General features: G+C 32.5%; 1 protein-coding gene across 5 annotated transcripts in view; it reads left to right on the top strand.

The window, feature by feature from the left end:
• AFF1 (AF4/FMR2 family member 1) overlaps positions 1–19,476 on the top strand; it is a 191,043-nt gene that overhangs the window by 132,593 nt on the left and 38,974 nt on the right. For all 5 annotated transcript variants that reach the window (XM_031944200.1, XM_023505763.2, XM_012552040.3 and 2 more), the window contains 6 exons: positions 8,516–8,602; positions 12,108–12,144; positions 12,948–12,999; positions 17,324–17,378; positions 17,513–17,550; positions 19,237–19,393. In XM_031944200.1, the coding sequence (XP_031800060.1) occupies positions 8,516–8,602; positions 12,108–12,144; positions 12,948–12,999; positions 17,324–17,378; positions 17,513–17,550; positions 19,237–19,393 (426 nt within the window). The remainder of the gene's footprint in view (positions 1–8,515; positions 8,603–12,107; positions 12,145–12,947; positions 13,000–17,323; positions 17,379–17,512; positions 17,551–19,236; positions 19,394–19,476) is intronic.

The following is a 19,476-nucleotide window of genomic DNA, read 5'->3' as shown; positions in this document are numbered from 1 at the left end:
GTTACTAACTCATGTGCATTGCTCACTAAAATACAGTATTCCAACTTTCTGCTCATCTATGGTGATTGTTAAATTATGGGTGATCCTGACTGTGGCTCTTTGGTACTTGAATTGTTTCTGAGTGCTTGCAGCATTTTTTTCATTGACCTGCAAGCTCTAAATTTTGGCAGTGATATTCCTGGGAATTTCCTTTTTGGGCTCTCCTGGGAGGCATCTAGTAGATACGTTTGTTTCTGCTTTGCCCTCTAACTTTAGTCCATATAAGAGTTCTTTTTAGATTTCTTGAAATATCCTGTCAAGGTGTGGTTTTTTTAAGGTGCTCAGATGGTCCAGTGATTATTCAATTATTTTTTCTCTTCAATCTATTTTCCAGGTCTGTTATTTTTGCTGAGATACCTTCTAACATTTTCTTCTACTTTTAAAAAATAAGGCTTTTGATTTTGTTTTAATATTAATAGTTGCCTCATAGAGCCACTGGCTCCTATTCTGATTTTCAGGAAATTTGTTATTTGTATTTGTATCTCTTGTGCCAACCTGTTAATTCCCTTTCCAATCCTTTCTTCTATAGTTCTCTTGAGTTATCCAATTTTTTTCCCTTTGGGATTTTCATTTTGTTTAATAAAACATTTTTAGTTTAAAAAAAAAAAAAACACTTCATCTCTTGCAGGAATACTAGCTGAATTTTATATTTTTTCTGAGGCTTTATATTTATTTTGGATTCATTCTCTAATGATTTTGTGTCTTTAATGTCCTTGTCACCATACATAGTAGCTCTTTTATGGTCAGATTCTTTTGTTTGTTTGCCCATTCTTTCAACTTTTACTTATTGATTTTTAGACTTTATTTTAGTGCTGGGCTCTTCCAGGCTTGTGGAATGAGGGTCTGTATTGATCTGGTTCCTGTTTTTTTGGAGGGGAGGGATATTAAGTGTTGCAGTATAATACTCCCATAGTGTTCTATTTTAGGATAAAGTCAGATTGCTTCCCCCCTGGTTTAAGCCCTGTTATGGTTTGAGCAAATGAGAGGATAAATTTTGTTCCATGTCAGTTTGTACAATTATATGCTATGTAATCAGACTCGATTTATTTTAAAGCCATGTTTATGCCACAACAATTCCTTTTTCTTGGTGTGGAACTACATTTTTCCCCCATCTGGTTTACAGTCTGTAAAAAACAGATTTACATACTAGTGATGTTTAATCAAAAAGCAGACTGTATAATGTACTGAACTATATCCATTGTATTTATCCAAGTAGAATATTTCTTTTATCTGCTCAAACCACTAGTCAGGGATTTTGTAGAATGGATTTCTCTTCAATCAGAGAAGATAATACTGAGGTTCTCATATGACTATGCTTTTGAGAAATGATTAAGAAAAAAATTAAATGTACCATGGACAGTATTATAAAAGGATTATATAAAAGTTTGTGCTATTGTGTTGGATTAATGTTGAGGACAGTCTTAGTTATTTAGATCATGACACTCTGTTGACACCCTCCTGCTGTTGGGGGGAGGGGGTAGCAGTGGTAGTAATCTGATCGGATTGCTAGAGGAAAAGGAGTGTCTGGGGCAGACCTCCTTGTCTACTGAATTAAATGTATTGATTTACTGTCCTATATCTAATAGATACTTTTTTCTTCTTCTCTCCATATTTCTAAGATTTCCATTCCCCATTCTTTCAACTACATTATATCTTGGTCCTGCCTACTGGTATTCTTCCCTATACTATTGTCTAATTTTTCCATTGTGTCTTTTGTTAACAAGCTACCTTTCATATTTAATTTATTCTTCTCTTAATCCTTCTGTTGTGATAGACCAGAGATAAAATAGACATATCCTATCTTTTTCAATGTCTTTTCCTGCCTTTTTGCCATTTTTTAGTAAAATTTACTCTCAGGTTCAATTCACTCTTTATTTAACATGATTACTAAATTCTAGTACCAATTATGTACTGGTCCCCAGAGTTTTAACTTTCGAAATCTTTCACTTAAAAAAAAAAATTCTGAAATAAAAAACACCAAATGAGTATTTCCATATATATATAGCAGAATAAAAGAGAATTATGCATGAAATTTTGGAAGTATATTTTCAGATTGCATTTATTCATTTAATTTTCAAAGCTGTACTATGTCTTTGTGATTCTATCAAATCTTTTTCTTCCATATATTTTAAAAGTTGCCAGTAAAATTTGCTTTTTTCCCCCCAATTCTTATCTTTCCTCTTTTTACAATCCTGTTCATTGTGGGAAGAAAAAGAACAATAAAGCCAAAATTTTTGTTAAGTGAAATAAATTCCTACATTGATCATTTTTATTTTGTATTGTGGGTCTATCACCTCTGTGTTCAGTATCTTTCTTCTGGAATCATGAATGGTCTTTGCATAGATTTGAGTTCTAAAGTCTTTCACAGTTCTTTGCCTTTTCAATGTTGTTATTATTTGTATAAATTCTCCTGGTTCTGTTCATTTTGAACTTGATTTATTCCTATAAGCCTTTCTGTGTTTCTCTGGTACCATCCCTTTTATAGTTTCTTATAATTTCTTTACCCACATCTCAATTAATGAGTGCTTCTTTAGTTTCCAGCTCTTGGCCATAACAAAAAGGGCTTCTACATTTTGCTCTTTTCCTCTTTTTTGGATCTTTTTGAAAATATAGACCTTGTATAGAGGTATCTGGGTAAAAAGATTTGCACTTAGTAACTTTTAAGATATAGTTTTAGATTTTTCCCTTCTTCCTCCCCTTGAATTACAAATCATCTTTTTTTTAATCAGAGTTTTCATGTACATAATCTCATGTTCTAGTCCACATGCATCTGCAAGGACAGAGATAGCAAACCATATTTCTTTGGATAACAAATCAGGCATCCTTGAAAGATAACTTGAATATTATACTAGACTTCCTGTTATCTACCTGCATTCTTTAAGAATAACAGATTTCCTTGACATGATAATAGAATAGTGATCAATAGGAGAACTGGATTTCTAAACTTAACTATTATTGGTCGGCTAAAATTTTAAATTAAATTTAGAATCAAAAATCATGGCTTAATTATAGGACAAAATGAAGTAACTACAAATAGTATCAATTTGAAAAAGTACAGAATCACTCTGATTATTTCAGCCCTCCTTAAGTTTATACCACTCCTTTCTTGACTCAGAAAAGTACTTTTCCTCCAAATTTACCTGAAGAAAATTGATGCTAATTGTAAGGAGTTTCTCCTATTGGTTTTTGTACCTTAAATTCCATCAACATATTTTCCCCTATTCTTCCCTTCCTTCTCTTGGAAGAGGTGTTCCTCCTTTTGGACATAATTAACCATTAGCCCCAACACCTTCTATTTTTTATAATCCTTATAATTTTCATATAGTTTTTAACCTTTATAATATCTTTTATGATCCTAAATCTCTGTGCCCTTTGAAATATTTCAGTCCTATATCTCCGAATACAAATTTTTCATATTGCACATGTTTAACATATGGGATTACTTGTTGTCATCTAAGGGGAGGGGACGAAGAAGGAAAGGAAAAAAAAATTGGAACACAAGGTTTTACAAAGATGAATGTTCAAATTATGTATGCATATGTTAAATAATAACTTTAAACAAAATAAACAGCTTTAATTTAAAAAAATTCCTCAGTTAACCCTTCCAGCTTCTTACCCTATTGCCCAACTTCTAGAAAAAGTTGTCTAACTTATTGTCCCTCAACTGAAATTCCTCTCTTTCCATATGACCTTGCATTTTTTGTTATCGGGCAAATCCAGTGACCTTTTCTCATTTATCATGCTTTTTTTTGTTGTTGTTCTTTACCCTTAGTTTTCTTTTTTTCCTAATATTTTAGTTTTCCAAATATATGCAAGATTGTTTTCAACATTCACCTTTGCAAAACTTTAGGTTCCAAATATTTCTCCCTCTTCACTCTCTCCCCTTCCCCTCCCCAATATAGCAAGTAGTCTAATATGGGTTAAATATGGACAACTCTTCTAAATATATTTCCATATATTGATCATGCTGTGCAAGAAAAATCAGAACAAAAGGAAAAAAACACGAGAGAGAAAAAAAAGCAAGCAAACAACAAGAAGGTGAAAATACTATCCTTTGATCAACATTCAGTTTCCATAGTCCTCTCTCTGGATATGAATGTCATTTCCATCCTGTCTATAATAATTATCTTGAATCACTTCATTGTTGAAAAGAGCTAAGTCCATCAGAGTTGATCATAACATAATCTTGTTAATGTGTACATTGTTCTTGTGTTTCTGCTCACTCCACTTAGCATCAGTTCATGTAAATCTTTCCAGGATTTTCCGTAATCAGCCCTCTCATCATTTCTTTTAAAACAATAATATTCCATTACTTTCTTATACCATAATTTATTTGGCCATTCCCCAAGTGATAGGCATCCACTCAATTTCCAGTTCTTTGCCATTACAAAAAGGGCTGCTACAAACATTTTTGCATATGTGAGTCCTTTTCCCTCTTTGATCTCTTTTGAGATATAGACCCAGTAGAGACACTACTGGATCAAAGGGTATCCTGCCATTACTTTTAACAACATTCTTTTCTCCTGGTTCTCTTTATACCTATCTGTTGGTTCCTTCCCAGTCTACTCAACCAAAACATCTCTTTTTGTCTTTTTTTCTTGGAGTTCCCTAGGTCTCTGTTTTAAGTATTCATCCTTCTATATAAACTTACCTAGTTCTTCTTCCCTCTGTATAACTCCTCTCTTAGTGATCTTATTAGCTCTCATGTTTTCTCTATTCAGTCATGTCATCTCTATTCAGATGATCCCTAAATCCACATGTCTAGCCCTTATCCTGATCTGGTCTTCATTAAATGACAACTTTATGGCTACAGCTAATTGTCCCATAAAGGTCTTAAAATCAGGATATTGAAAAAAAATCTCCTAATCTGCCCCAAATTCACTCCTTTTTCCTAACTTTGCCTTTTTTATTTAGGGTACTACTTTCCTGTTAGATATTCAGGTTTTAATTTTTAGTAGTCTAAATCCTGATCCTTTCTCTTTTCAATCTCTCCCAATCATTTATCAAATACTGTTGGTACTATCCCTGAGAATTCTCTCGAATCCATTCTTTTCTCTCTAGTTACACAGTTGCCATCATCTCATCTCTTCTGAACTATTATAATAATATATACTTGATCTCTTTATTTCCAATCTCTTCATGCCATCTTGAACACAAGTACAGGATGACACCTGCATGTTATCCTAGATTCTTTATTCTCGCATATCTCTCATAACTAATCATTAGTCAATTCTGTTTTGTCTCCTTTCATACATCTCTAATATATATCCTCCTTTCCTTATACAGCCGTTAAGGTTCAGGTCCTCATTACTTCCCCCACCTCCCATTCCTGTCCAATTGCAATAGCTTACTGGTTGGTTTTCTTGCCTTAGAACTCTTCCCCACTCCAATCACTTTTTCACATAGGTGTCAAATTGGTCTTCCTCAAAAGATCTGACTACAATCCCTCCCTTCTTCCCTTCTTTGAGCAAACTCCAGTGGTTTCCCATTACTTTTAAAACCAATACAAAGTTCTCTGGTATTCATGGACCTTCATTAACTAATCCCTTTCTACCTTTCCAGTCCTCTAACACCTTTCCTCTGAATCTAATCACAAGATACTCTCTCCAGGCTCCATGCTGTTTCATCATTAATTCCTGATTATGGGGATTTCAGTCCCTTTTATCTATACCTCTTGCCTTCCTTGATTTCCTTCAAGTCTTAGCTGAAGTCCTATCTTCTGAGAGGAACCTTTTTTTTCCTCTTTCTTGATTTTGGTCTTTCTCCTCTGAAGTAACCCCCAATTTATCTTGTAATCTTGCTTATTGTTTGCATATTCTCTATTAGACTTTGAGTCTCCTTGAAATCAACACAAAAGATTCCCTCCCCCCCCAAAAAGAGAAAAACAAGAAAGCAAAATGACTACATGGAGAGACTTTTACAAAATAACTAAGAAAAGGGAAAGATAATACCCAGCTGGATGCTGAATTCTATAGAATAGCAAAAAAGAACTAAAAAAGTTTTCTTAAATGAGCAATGTAATGAAATAGAAGAAAGAAATAGGATGGGAAAGAAAAAAGATCTCAAGAGAATTAGAGCTATCAAGGCAACATTTCATGCAAAAATGGGCATGATAAAAGACAAAAATGGTAGGGGCTTAACTGAAGTACAAAGATTAAGAAAAGTAGCAAGAATATCTTTGTGAACATCACTGCGATAACCAAAATCATGTGTATATTGATCTAGAGCCAGACGTCTGGAAGAAAAAGTACAAATTGGCTTAAGATAGCATTGCTAATGATAAGGCTAGTGAAGATGATAGAATCATAGTTGAGCTATTTAACACCCTAAATGCTGGTGATAAAGTGCTACACTCAGTATTGGAAATCTCTAGTGGCCAAGGAATTGGAAAAGGTTAGTTTACATTCCCATCTTAAATGAGGGTTATGCCACCCTATGCTTAAACTACCAAACAATGGCTCTCATTTCACACTCTAGCAAGATTACATTCAAGATTATGCAAGCTAAGCTTCAGCAACATGTGAACTCAAGAATTTCTGGAAGAGCAGTCTAGTTTTTAAAGAGGCAGAAGACCAAATTGCCAACATTCGTTGCAGGAGAAAGCAAAGGAGCCATAGAAAAACATCTAGTTGTGCTTCTTTGACTACACTAACTGATAATGTGTGAATCATAATAAAATGTGGCAAGTCCCCAGACTGGAGTACCAGCGCATCTTGTCTTTCAAGGACCTGCATGAGGGTTTTTAAATTGGAAATAGGGTATTATAAAGTTGTAAATTGTCACCTTATTTAACTCATATTCAGACTGTATTATGCAAAATGTCAAACTGGATGAACCAAAAGCCAGAATTAAATAGATTTCTGAGAGATTTGTCAACAATCAACTATAACTGATAGCAGAAATTGAAGAACAATCAATAAGTCTCTTGATGAGGGTAAAAGAGGACAAAGTAAAATTGCTGGTTTGAAGCTTAATATCCAAAAAATAAAAATCTTGGCAACTGGTACCATTACTTCCTGGCAAATAGCAGAAGAAATGGAACTAGCATTCAAATTTTATATTGGTCTCAAAGATCATTGTAAACAGCTACTGAAGCCATAAAATTAAAAGAAGTTTACCTGAAAGAAAAACCATGGTAAATCTGAACAGAATCAGAAAAAGCAGAAATGTCTTCTTGCAGACAAGTATCTATATAGTGAATGCTATTGTTTTTTCCCCAATAATAATATATGGCTGTGAGGGTTGGACTATAAGGAAAATTCGAGTGCCTCTACATCAATGCTTTGGAATTGTGGTACTGGAGAAGTCCCTTCTACAGCAAAGAGATCAAATCAGTTAATATTTATATTAATTAACTGTAAGTTCATATACTGAACCTGATGCTTAAATACTTTGGCCACACAATGACAGTACAGACTCCTTGGAATAGACCCTAAGCTGGGAAAGATTGAAGGCAAAAGGAAAAGGGAGTAGTAGAGAATAAGATGAATAGATATGAAAACAATAAACATGAGCTTAGACTGAGATGGTGGAAGATAGAAGAGCCTGACTTAACTTCACTAAAAGTTGAATACATCTGAACAACAACAAAAATAAGGTTTACAAAATACTTAAGAAGTCTAAGCTTTTAGTATTGCTTTTCCTTTTTTTAAATCCTTTAAGAGTTTTAACTTTTTTTTTTTTTTTTTTTTTTTAACAATTTTAACCTGCCCATCTAAACTGGGAGTTCAGGTACTTGGTACCTAAAATAAATTTTAGGGAAAAGATCTTATTTTGTTAATCACGGAAATCTTTTTTTGACCTTACTGCAAGTAAGTGAAAACACATTTTTATTTTATTTTGTTGTTGTTAAGCAGTACAAGCACAATAAGATTATATGATAATGTTTATCAGGAATGTGTCAAATGCATTAACATTTATTAGCATGTCAAAATAAGAGCTAGAATTTTTTATTTGCATACTTTAAACAGGAAAGTTATGCCTTTTCAACTTGAATATTTCCTGCAAATATAATAACAAAGCAGAATGTATCCTGTCTGATAATACAGTACATTTAGTAACCTTTTGTCAGTATTCTCTCTGTTATGTTCTGGTTTGTGTTTCAGTAATTCATCAATTCAGCTATTTTAATATGGGCATATTTAAATATAAATAATTTGTTTAATAGGATTTAGATATTTTAAGATGCATATTATTAAGTCATAATTTCTTTAAAGTGCATATATTTTTAACAGTTCTTTTTTTTTCCTTCCTGAACTGATTTTTTTTTATTTATGCTGAAAATGTTGAACCAAAAAAGGTTCCTGTTTGGTTGGTAACATTAAAAATTTTTTAAGGAACTGGATCACAACCTGTCAATCAAGGTTTTTCTAACAGTTGGACTTCTTTGCTTATGCATTAATTTTAAATGAACTAAATAAAATACCAGGAAATGTTTTATTTATAATTACTTTTCCTTTCTTATAATTTTTTTCAGGAAATGACCCATTCATGGCCTCCACCCTTAACAGCAATCCATACACCTAATACAGCTGAATCTTCAAAATTTCCTTTCCCAACAAAGGTACAATTTTTAAACACATTAAAAGTTTAGACTGTTGCTTAATGAAGCATTTGAATGATACATTAAACAGTCAAGATAGAACCAAAAACCTTTAATTTCTTAACAGAGGAATTGAGGTCAAATATGGTCTCAGAGAACCTCTCTCTGTCTTAGTTTCCTGAACTTTCAAATGGGAAAGATAATAATATTTACCTTTCAGGATTGTTGTGAGGATTACATTATATATTTTAAATCACTTATTCTGCCTCATACATGGTAGATGCTTAATAAGTGTTCTTTCCTTCCTGTCTCTCTTTATCTCTGTCCTTCCCTCCTTTACCTGAGATTTGAAATTTTAGTTCTAGATCCAGCTGTGATCTTGGACAAGCAGTTTATCATCTTTGGGTCTCATTTTCCTCCTTGTTAATGTAAGGATGTTGGATTAGATTATCTTCATTGTTAATATTGTTCTTAAATTCTTTGGGATTATGAAAAGTCCTTAGAAATGGTTTAAATTACTTTGAGTAGTATAACAATTGCTACAAATCTTTTGAGACAATCATTTTTTTTTTTACAATTCAATTATTTTGTTTTGTTTCTTCATTAGATACCAAAGAGACTAGAACATTTTATATGAAATTGTGAATCATTGTTTTCCCAGCTTGCTTTTTAATATTATATAATATAGTCTAAGATATTCAATATGTTACTTTTAAAGCTGTTCTCCTTGACTATCTTTCCTTATGAACTTCTGTTCTCTTTTGTACATTAAAAAAAAAAAAAAAAAAATCAGTGGCCCTTTTGGATCACTTTTGGTATCCCACTCCAGTATCACCAACCACCAAAACAAAACAAAAAACATTGTAATAAATAATTACAAGCAGGCAAGATAAATCTATACAGTGCTCATATATGAAAATTAATGTCTCTTTGAATTCATTATTTCTCTATAAATTGAGTTACATGTTCATCACAATGTCTTCTGTGGTCAGTTATTGCTTTTATTAGAAGTCTTAAGTCTGAGATTTTATTTTATGAATTGTTCCCCTACCTTAACTCGCTTTTTTCTTTATCATTTCATAATATTATTTCGTGAATTTCTGAAATCATATCTTATCATTTCTTGGTGTGCAGTGATATTACCTTTTATCTGTATGTCATAATTGGTTCAGGCTTTCTCCAGTTGATGGCCAACTTTTCTCCCTTAGTTTCCACTTTAAAAATTTCCTTCAAGATCTTCCCTCTGAAATTGAAGTTTCTTTTGGCTCTCAAATATTCCCTATTAGGTATTATTTTTCTCCATCCCTTTCTATTATCATTTATATATGTGCTACCGTATTTATACATTTAACTCTTTATCTTACCAGTCATGCACTCATTATGTATGGGGGGAAAGGGAAAATATTTTTAGAGGAATCTGGAAGGGAAATATGCATCTCAAGAAAAGCAATATACATAATATCTCTATTATATAGCTGGGTAACTCTAGTTCATTAAAGAATATTTGTTCCACAAGAAGCTGCTTTCTTGTTAACTGTTCCCCTTATTCTCAATTGAGTGATTTTTCAGTTGTGTACAACTCTTTGTGACCTCCATTTTATTTTGCCATTTATTTGCCAAAAATACTGAAGTGTTTTCACTATTTCCTTCTCCAACAAATGTGGACAAATATTGTCCAGGCCACACAGCAAGTATATGTCAAAGACCAGATTTGACCTGGTGAAGATAAGTTTTCTGAGTCCAAAACCAGTGTTTTATCCACAGTGCCACCTAACTTCCCCAATCCTACTGTTCTCTAACTAGGAACAACCTCTTTCTCTTTCAAACTGGCAGCATTATAAACTTTTTTAATATATAATCATCCCTAAAAGGTCTCTGAGGGAATACTACTATCTTAATTTAGGTAGCAGTTCCCATTAAGCCAATGAACTACCCAGCTAATCTGGCTGGCTGACTGTAAACAAGCCCAACCAAATAGTCACTCCCCAATACTGCATTTTTCCAGTTAAAGCGTAGAATCCTTTCCTTCAAAGCAAATCAAGTTCAAAATGTCTTTCCCATTTCTGCTTTTTCCTCTCAACTCAAAAAGAAAACCATAAGCATTTAAAAACTGTTAAACTAAACTATTTTTATTCTGAGCTTGAGAAAAAATAAAATGGGCATTTCCAAATACATAATTAAGAAAAGGAATATTGTAAATAAAATTGCCAAACTAATATTTAGTTTCCTTTTCTCTATAAATGTAATAAATTCAACATATAATTTCAAAAAGTGTTCTACTTAATAGTCATTCCTTCTTTTTTTTCTGTGCATTTGCAAAAAAAAAAAAATGCTCCAATTGTGAGTCATAGTCTCTTGTTGAAGGTTTTTTAATTAATTATTTTTGCAGTCACTTAATTTACTAAAGCCTTAGCAGAGTTGGCTTCTCTACTACCTGCTTAGTCTTTCCTTTCCTGTCCATTCTTGAGCACTTTAGCCATGATGCTTCTTTAGCTTCTTTTCTTTGTTTTCTATGGCTAAGTAATTCACTTTGCACTTAATAAGTAAAATCTCACCAAATCTCCAGCTGTGAAAATGAATGGTTCTTTTTTTTTTTTCCTGAGGCAATTGGGGTTAAGTGACTTGCCTGGGATCACTGAGGCCAGATTTGGACTCAGGTCCTCCTGACTTCAGGGCTGGTGCTCTATCCACTGTGCTACCTCACTGCCCCAAATGGTCCTTATTTAATTATTTTATGGTTTAACATATGTCTGATTTTTTATATATATATATATATATTTTTTTTTTACTTTTATCCTTACTCCTTAAAGCAATTACGTGTAAATGAGGTGACAGATCACAATGGCTAGCTGTATGGGAGTTGGACTGTCTACCTCAATTTGCCCAAATATTTTATACTTGCTCCTTAAGTCTGTTGTTTAAGCTATTAAATACAGTATTTGTGAAGAGGGAATTTGGGCTAGCTAATAATATCTTAATGAATTGCAGTTGTAATTGCTCTTGGGAAATTTGAACTTCTTATCTCTTTTAGTAATAGGCAAATCATTGTCTTAAATTAAATATTATATGTATATTTAGTGTAGTATTACATTTATTGAATTTTAATTTGACTGTTTTCCTTGGGATTCCCTTTGGGTTAGCATACAAAATTTATCATGTCACTTGTATTTTCTTTGATGATGAACATGAACTCAGTGGGCATAGAGGTTACTCCCCATGATTTGTGCTTAGAAGACATATTGCAAATATATATAATTATTCTCCAAGTCACATTTTTCTTCTCAGCCCTATAGTATTTTGATACTATATTACTCACCTGCATTATAAAAGTGAAAATTGTTTATAAAATAGCCAACAAGATAGAAAAATAAACTTTTATTAGATAATTCAAGTTATGAAACCAGCTTAAAAAAAAAAAAAAGAAATAGTTTTTCCACATTAAAAATTAATAGCATTATGTTAACTTTGTACAAATATTCATGAATCTTCCTAAAATCATTAATTTTGAGCTTCTGTTGTTTTCCAGGAATTTCAGCATATTGAAACTGTATTACAGAACCACAGTAAGTCAAACTTTATTGCCCATTGTTTCAAAGGGAAATTGAGCCTTACTGTTTTTGATTTCACCAGATTTAGAACTAAGGTTTTATGGCAGAGGCAGAAAATTATTGCCTTGGGGGCAAAAGATAAAAATTGTAAACATGAACATCAGTAACATCCCATTAGTATTATTTCTCTTTTTGGGCACTGGTCTTTTCTTATCTCACCCAGGCCAGAAATACAGTGGCCATTCAATTACTGGCTCCAACAGTGATTAGCCACAGCTTGGTTCTGTTTTGGTTTTGACCTTGATTGGTTCAGTCTTTCTTGGATATCATTGTGGTCACCCACTTCTTGGGGCTTACCATATTGGTGCTAGGTTTCATATGGATGTTTTAAGAACAATTTCCCCCTACTGCAACTCAAAATTATCTTATTTATGCTATCTACCAATCTCTGCCTTCCTGATAGCAGAACTATTGGCATTTGCCACTATGCATGAATATTTTGGCTGATTTTTATTTTGTGAGGGTTAGCTAAATATAACCAAAGTCGTCAGTAAACATTTATTAGGTGCCTACTATGTGCCAGGCACTGTGCCTTACCTCACAACAGTAGCAACTATTTGATGTATTTACAATAAGTGGTGTTTTAATGGCATCTAAAGCTTTCCCCTTGTGTTGCATACATTGTCATTTTAATCTAAAAATTGGCACTTCATAAAACTATTAAACAGATACATTTTTATCACCATTTTATATATGTAGCAGATGAAATATAAAGAAGAGTGATGATTGATGTATATTTAATATACTTCTCTCCACAGAACAGCATGGTACATCTTCAAAAACTTGCTCAAATTCTCAGCAGACAACATCGTAAGTTCAGGATGTATTGTGATGTTGTAGCTACCTATCTAAATACATTCAGACATAAGATTTCACCAAGCCTTTCATTTAAGGTTAATTCTTTGCAATTAGATTAAGTGATATTATTTTATGTTGCTACTAAAAAGGATTTTATTTCTTTACTTAATCTCCAAAAAATTAAAATCTTTATTCTGTCTTGATTATTATAATTAGTGTGGGTTTATTTTAGTTTTATAATTTCTCTAACTTTTAAAGTGTAAATATATATTTACTGATGCCTTACTAGGGAGAGGAAACATTCATAAAAGGTATACTTATTTTTGGTTTGATTATAGTGTCAGGCATAGGATGAAATAAAGATTAAAAAAAAGTTTTTTGAAAGGAAATGTAATTCAGGATCTTCACCCAGTAAGTAACTACTGAATAATTACATTTCAGGGCTTATAAACCTCAGTGACAGATTAAATAATATTGAATTTTAAAAGCTTACATTCATGAAAAAGTACTATTTTACAGTTACACATTCTTGATTTTTTTCACTTATTGCTTATATTAATAGAAAACTTCTCTTAGCATTCACTTGGTTCCTTTTGTGAACATTCGTCACAAAGATTAAAGAACTTTTTTTTGCCAACATAGAACACACCTGCTTTACAAGGAGAGAGAATTTTAGTGAGTTATCTCAGGCCCCCTAGTTCTTTGTGTGAGTACCTATAATCAGCTGATAACTGGAGGCTGGATTAGCAATTAGTGATGTTTCTCATATGGTTATGGATCAATAGTGCAAGAGTTTTTATATTTATATTCTGTGAGATATACGTATTTTAAGTCACTCATTGATTTGTAATGTGCCATATATTCTAAAGGCCTCCTGGAAAGAAATGGTTATGTTTTACATGACCTTATGTAAGAGAAATATTTTTTAATATACTCTTTACACACAATATCAGGAGAGCAGTAAGGATGAGATTCTAGTCTATTCTCACTCATGACCAACTTCCTGCTACAGAGAATTCTTTACAATTTTCTACTAAAATAGTTTAAGGAGTCAAACTTAAAATAAAAAGCGTACCAACAAATAACATGAAATGTGATAGACTTATTCAGTTATTAATTTATGTTAAACAATGTCAAAGAAAGCCATATTTATGCACTAATAATTTTGGGATAGGAAGAACTCTAAAGATAAAGCTGAAATAAATTACTTGCAGGCTTAAAATTATTAAGCTTCATCTTAAATTTTAAGAAACACACTATTGGGGTTTGATAAATTACCTATGGTATATAGTTTAACTCCATAATAGTAATTAAACAGTCTTTAAAAATGCAGAACCTTTTAAATTTTCTTAAGTGAATTTATATACTTTCAATATGCATTTCAGGTTATTTAGGTTATTCAGGTATTTAGGGTTAGTTTTTTTCAATTAGATTAATTGAAAATATTTTATATTGTTGCTATATATAAGATATAGACATAATTAATCATTAGACTAATTTTATTATTAACTTTACTACTATATAGAGGATATATTGGAATAGGGAAGGATCTGAGTCATAAAAACCAAGTAGGAAGGACTTATAAGTAAGAGATGAACTAGGTAGGAGGGATGGATAATTATGAGAAGACTACAGTGTACAAGAATGATGTTGTAAAGGTAGAAATGACAAGACTGACAACTGATTGGTTATGTGGGCTGAATAAGGAGTTGAATAACATTGAGTTTGTAAACTTGAGCGACTTGGAGTATGGTTGTGCTCTTGGTAAGGATAGTAAAGTTTGAAGGAAGTTTAGATCTGGGACATAGATAATCATTTTTGTTTGGGGCATGTTTGGTTTCATATACCTGTGGAATATTACTTCAGAAATATCTAATGGCTAATTGGAAATGCTGGATTGAAGCTCAGAAAAATACTAGAATTAGTTTTATAGAATTATTTGCATAAAATTGATACTTGAAGTCGTACTAATGGATTAATGAGAAAAGACAAAAAAGTGAACAAACATAAAACTCTAAAAAGTGAAAAATTCTAAAGGAAAGAAGGGGTCGAGCCTTTGGGAACATATTTGGGGGAGTACTGTGAATGAAGATCTAGCAAAACTGACTGAAAAAGGGGTGTTAGTATGGTAATAAAACCAAGAACAATGTCATGGACACTCAATAAAAAGAGTACCAAGGGGGAAAAAAGTAGTCATCTGTATTAGATGCTTTGGACAGAGCAGGAATGATGAGATTTCAGAAAAGGCCATCAACTTTGGTAATAAAGAGATTATGATTCATTTTGAAGAAAATTATCAGAAGATGGACAGACTGCAAAGCATTTGGAAGTGAGAGAGAAATGTTGACCACAGAAGGTATTACCAAATCTGAAAAGGATGAGTCAGGGATATAGTTACACTTCACAGATCCAAAAGATGAAATTAGCAAAGGAAAAGAGATCTAACATGAAAGGAAGTTTATTTATTATAGAGTACAGGTTCCAGATGGCATGGTGAAAAAAATCTTCAATGTGATATGGTAGAGTATAGTTGAAGTAGAAATGAATTTTAGCAACTGAGATTTGAGAAGTAAGGTTTCTTCTTCAACTGTGAGGTCTACAATATGTTTGAATAGAGAACGTAAGCCCGTGTGATAACATGTTAACCATTAGGAAGATTTCATTTAGATGATGTTGATTTGCTGATGAAGGCAGGTGATTAAAAAGTTCAGTGTCTCCTCTGAGCCCAATCCCTTGAGCTCTAAATGACTAAAGGAGGCAAAGTTATATTCTAGGAACCTCAGCTCAAGTAAGGGAAGCATGTATTCTTAGGAAGAAGTTGTTGATTGATTGTAACGCTGCAATTTCAGTAGCACTCATTTGGGTCTTTTTAATTCTCAGACCGAGCCTTTGTCCAGGGGACCATACATATACCATTTATTGGTCATAATCATAGTAGTTGTATAGAAATAAGAACAAATGCATATCTGTGGGTGTTATTCAATTATGTATTTTCATGGGAAGTTCTGTAATAGGGAGAGGAGAAAGTTATAGAAGAAATTGTAGAATTTTTAAAAAAAAAATTTTTTTTTTTATTAGGGGCATTTAGGTGGCACAGTAGGTACAGCACCAGCCCTGAAGTCAAGAGGATCTGAGTTCAATTCTGGCCTCAGACACACACTTAACATTTCATAGCTGTGTGGTCCTGGGCAAGTCACTTAACCCCAATCACCTCAGGGGGGGAAATTAATATATTTGTATATATTATTACACAATTTAAGTCTGAAATACTTTAGGTTACCTTATAATTGTCTTGAAAGAAAGTTGGGAAATCTATTTATCTCTTTTCTCATAAAGATAACAGTGATAGGAAATGAACCTTTTAAATTGAGATTCTGTTTCTGCCACTTATGATGTTAATTTGTCTTCTTTTTTATAAAGTAGACTTGTAGAAATTAGAGAATATCTTTCTTTTTTAATGTGGAGCCAGACTAGTGAGTATTTTACTGTTTTCTTTAAAGTGTTAGGTTTCTCTAAGACTTTGATTTTATCTTAATATTTATTTTTCTCACCCTTTTTCCTTCTTTTAATACCTATATGCTATGACAACACTCTGTCAGGCACTTGACTGAGCTATCTGAAATATGTAAGGAAAATTCCTGAATTCTACAAGTTATCATCCTTGTTCAGAATGACTGAACTGATTGATTTGCTTTTATACTTGGCTTGATTGATAATTTTTCTCTGAAGGAAGTACTTTATGTATTGATATTTGAATTTATACATGTTTGATTTTATAGTTTTGTGAAGCATGAACATACATGAAAACTGGCACTATATATATATAGGTTATCATATTTCTTGAAATTCATATAATTCAAGACTAAGTTTCATTTAAATTTTTCACCATGCTCTTATTAATTTTTCTGTACTTTATCTGTTTTACTGTTTTCTACTGCTTGAATTTCACAGTAGCACGTGGTAAAACTAAATAGTGTTGTTGAATGAGTTACTAAGAAGGAACATTCAGGGTGTCCCCAAAGTCTTGTGCAATTTTAAGCATGCATGAGGATTTAAGAAAAAGATAAAAATTATGTTTAGAATATTACATGGTACTTTCTTTATTCATAATGACAAAGAAATTAGGGGCCTTGAGGTTTCGGGCTTTCATTATTATTAATTTTGAAACACATCTCCTAGTGCCTATGCATATTTTAGTGTTTGGTGTTTTTGGTTTTTTTGTTGTTGTTGTTGTTGTTTGTTTTTTGTTTTTTATAGATCACATAAGTTTTAATGAACTAAGAAATTATGTAATAGAGATTGTTGCTAAAAATAAATATTTCTCTATGTTTTCTAGAATGTTAGAAGATGACCTTCAGATCAGTGACAGCGAAGATAGTGGTGATGAACAAGTCAGTTTTACATATGGGATAAAACAAATTGCTTTTAAGTTAATATAATTTGTTGTGTTTTGAATTGCATTAACCTAATAAATTCTCTATTTCTCCCCTCAATTTCCTTTTTCTCTATCTTTACAAAAACTTAGGCCTCTGAGAAGCCCCCTACTTCATCTGCTCCTGCAAGGTACTGTGTTACTCTTCACGTCTGTAGAAATCTTGATATTCTATAGAAAATGGAAAGCTATTTTGTTACAATTTGGGGGATATTTCAACTGTTTCAGACATTGACAACAATGTTCAGACATAAACTATAAACATATAGTTTAGTTAGAGTTTGTTCTAAAGTGGGTTTAGAGTGGATTTAGATGAACCTAATTAGGGGCTGACTCCTGGTTAAGTTTTAATTGGTTCTCTTACTTTGGTTGATAGGCTGAGAAATTCTTCTGTGGATTTCTTCATTTTTAAGTCATGTATTAAACAGTAAAAGAAAAAAGAAAGTTCTTGGATTTTTAAAAAATAAGTTAGCTTTCAATCTAATCATTGGAAAAATTAAACCGTTCTAGTGCTCTTAAATATTTTATTGTGACAAATATGTTTGACAGTCTTTAAGAAAGGAAAATAACTTATTACTATTTCTTTTGAAGCTGGAAGTTCTGCTCATGTACTATAACAACCCAGGGATCATAAATAGGCATAGATTAGAGACATAACACTGTGGGAAGGAAAACTAAGAAATTTAAAATGAGATTCCCTTAAATTTTCACCCATTGTTACCCTTGACATAAAAATCCTGGCTTTATGTACCAGGTTTATTTAACGTAGACACACAGCTATCATGCTAGTAATTGTGGATATTAATTGTAATAATTTTAATTTTACATTAATATTCTGTAACATTCATATAGCAGTGTTATCTATTCACCTAACACTACATTGTTGACAATGGAGAAACCATCAGTCTTTTCATTTAATTAAATGAAGTTTGCTGTTCAAAATTGTGTTTTCTATTAGAAAAAAAATATTTGAAAAATGATGATGCAACTTTTTTCTTTTGAATTTCCTTTACAAATTTTTGAAAGCCTTCAAGATACCACTTAAATTTTATATACTTTGTCATAATTCTACTGGTGTTATACAAACTGAGTTAAAATGAAATGATTGCTGAATCACCTACTACTCTTATACGGCAGTGACTTCAAGAAGTTTGAGTATGTGTGAGTGTATTTTTGTATGTCTGAACATATGCATTGGACATAATCCTTGTTTTAGTCATTGTGAAACAAGTGGCCAGTATATGCCTACTAAGTAATTATCTTCCAGTCATCATATTTATAGTTTTTGCTATCATACAATAGTTCTTAGAGAAAAAAAAAATCAAACGTTTCTACTTTTCTTCTTGAACTGATCTTATTTCAGTTGCCTTAAAAAATAAACTGATTTTTAGTGAGGATTAAGTCCTTAGGGATTCCTTTGGATTAAACTCCATAGCTGACAGTTCTAGAAGTGAATATTTCCTTTGTGGAATTCAAATCCAAAAGTTAATGATCCCAGAAGATCATTAGCCTACCTCTCATTTCTTTTGTAAAGCCAGAACTAATATTTTCTGTTTCTCACATTTACCATTGATATATAGTGGAGAAATCATTTAGTCCACCTTGGCCTCAGTTTCCTTCTTGTAAAATAGAGTTTGTACTGGATAGCCTCTGAGGTGCCCTCTAGCCTTAGAGCTATGATTTTGACCTCCTTTGATAGTAAAGGAACATTTGTTACTTCAGGGGAAAAAAAAATAGAGAGAAATGGAAACAAGATGGGAGAGGAAAAGAAAGCATCTTATGTGCTGCTGTCTGATTTTCTCTCTGTTGTTTTACAGTGTTCCACAGTCCATTGCAGACAGTGTGGTTTCAGCACATTCCAGCAATACAGAATCAGAGAGCACTAGTGATTCTGACAGCTCTTCAGACTCTGAGAGTGAGAGCAGTTCAAGTGACAGTGAAGAGAATGAGCGTCCAGAACCTCTGGCAGTTGAGGTACAGTGTCCTTGTGGTGTAGGAATGTCCCACATGGAAACTTTTGTCCCTCTGTAGCAGATTTCGTGATGGCTCTTGTGAAT

The sequence above is a fragment of the Sarcophilus harrisii genome, chromosome 6, assembly GCF_902635505.1.
Source record: "Sarcophilus harrisii chromosome 6, mSarHar1.11, whole genome shotgun sequence".
In the NCBI taxonomy this organism is placed as follows: Eukaryota; Metazoa; Chordata; class Mammalia; order Dasyuromorphia; family Dasyuridae; genus Sarcophilus; species Sarcophilus harrisii.
The sequence above is the reverse complement of the archived record's forward strand: the minus strand, read 5'-3'. Positions and strand labels throughout refer to the sequence as shown.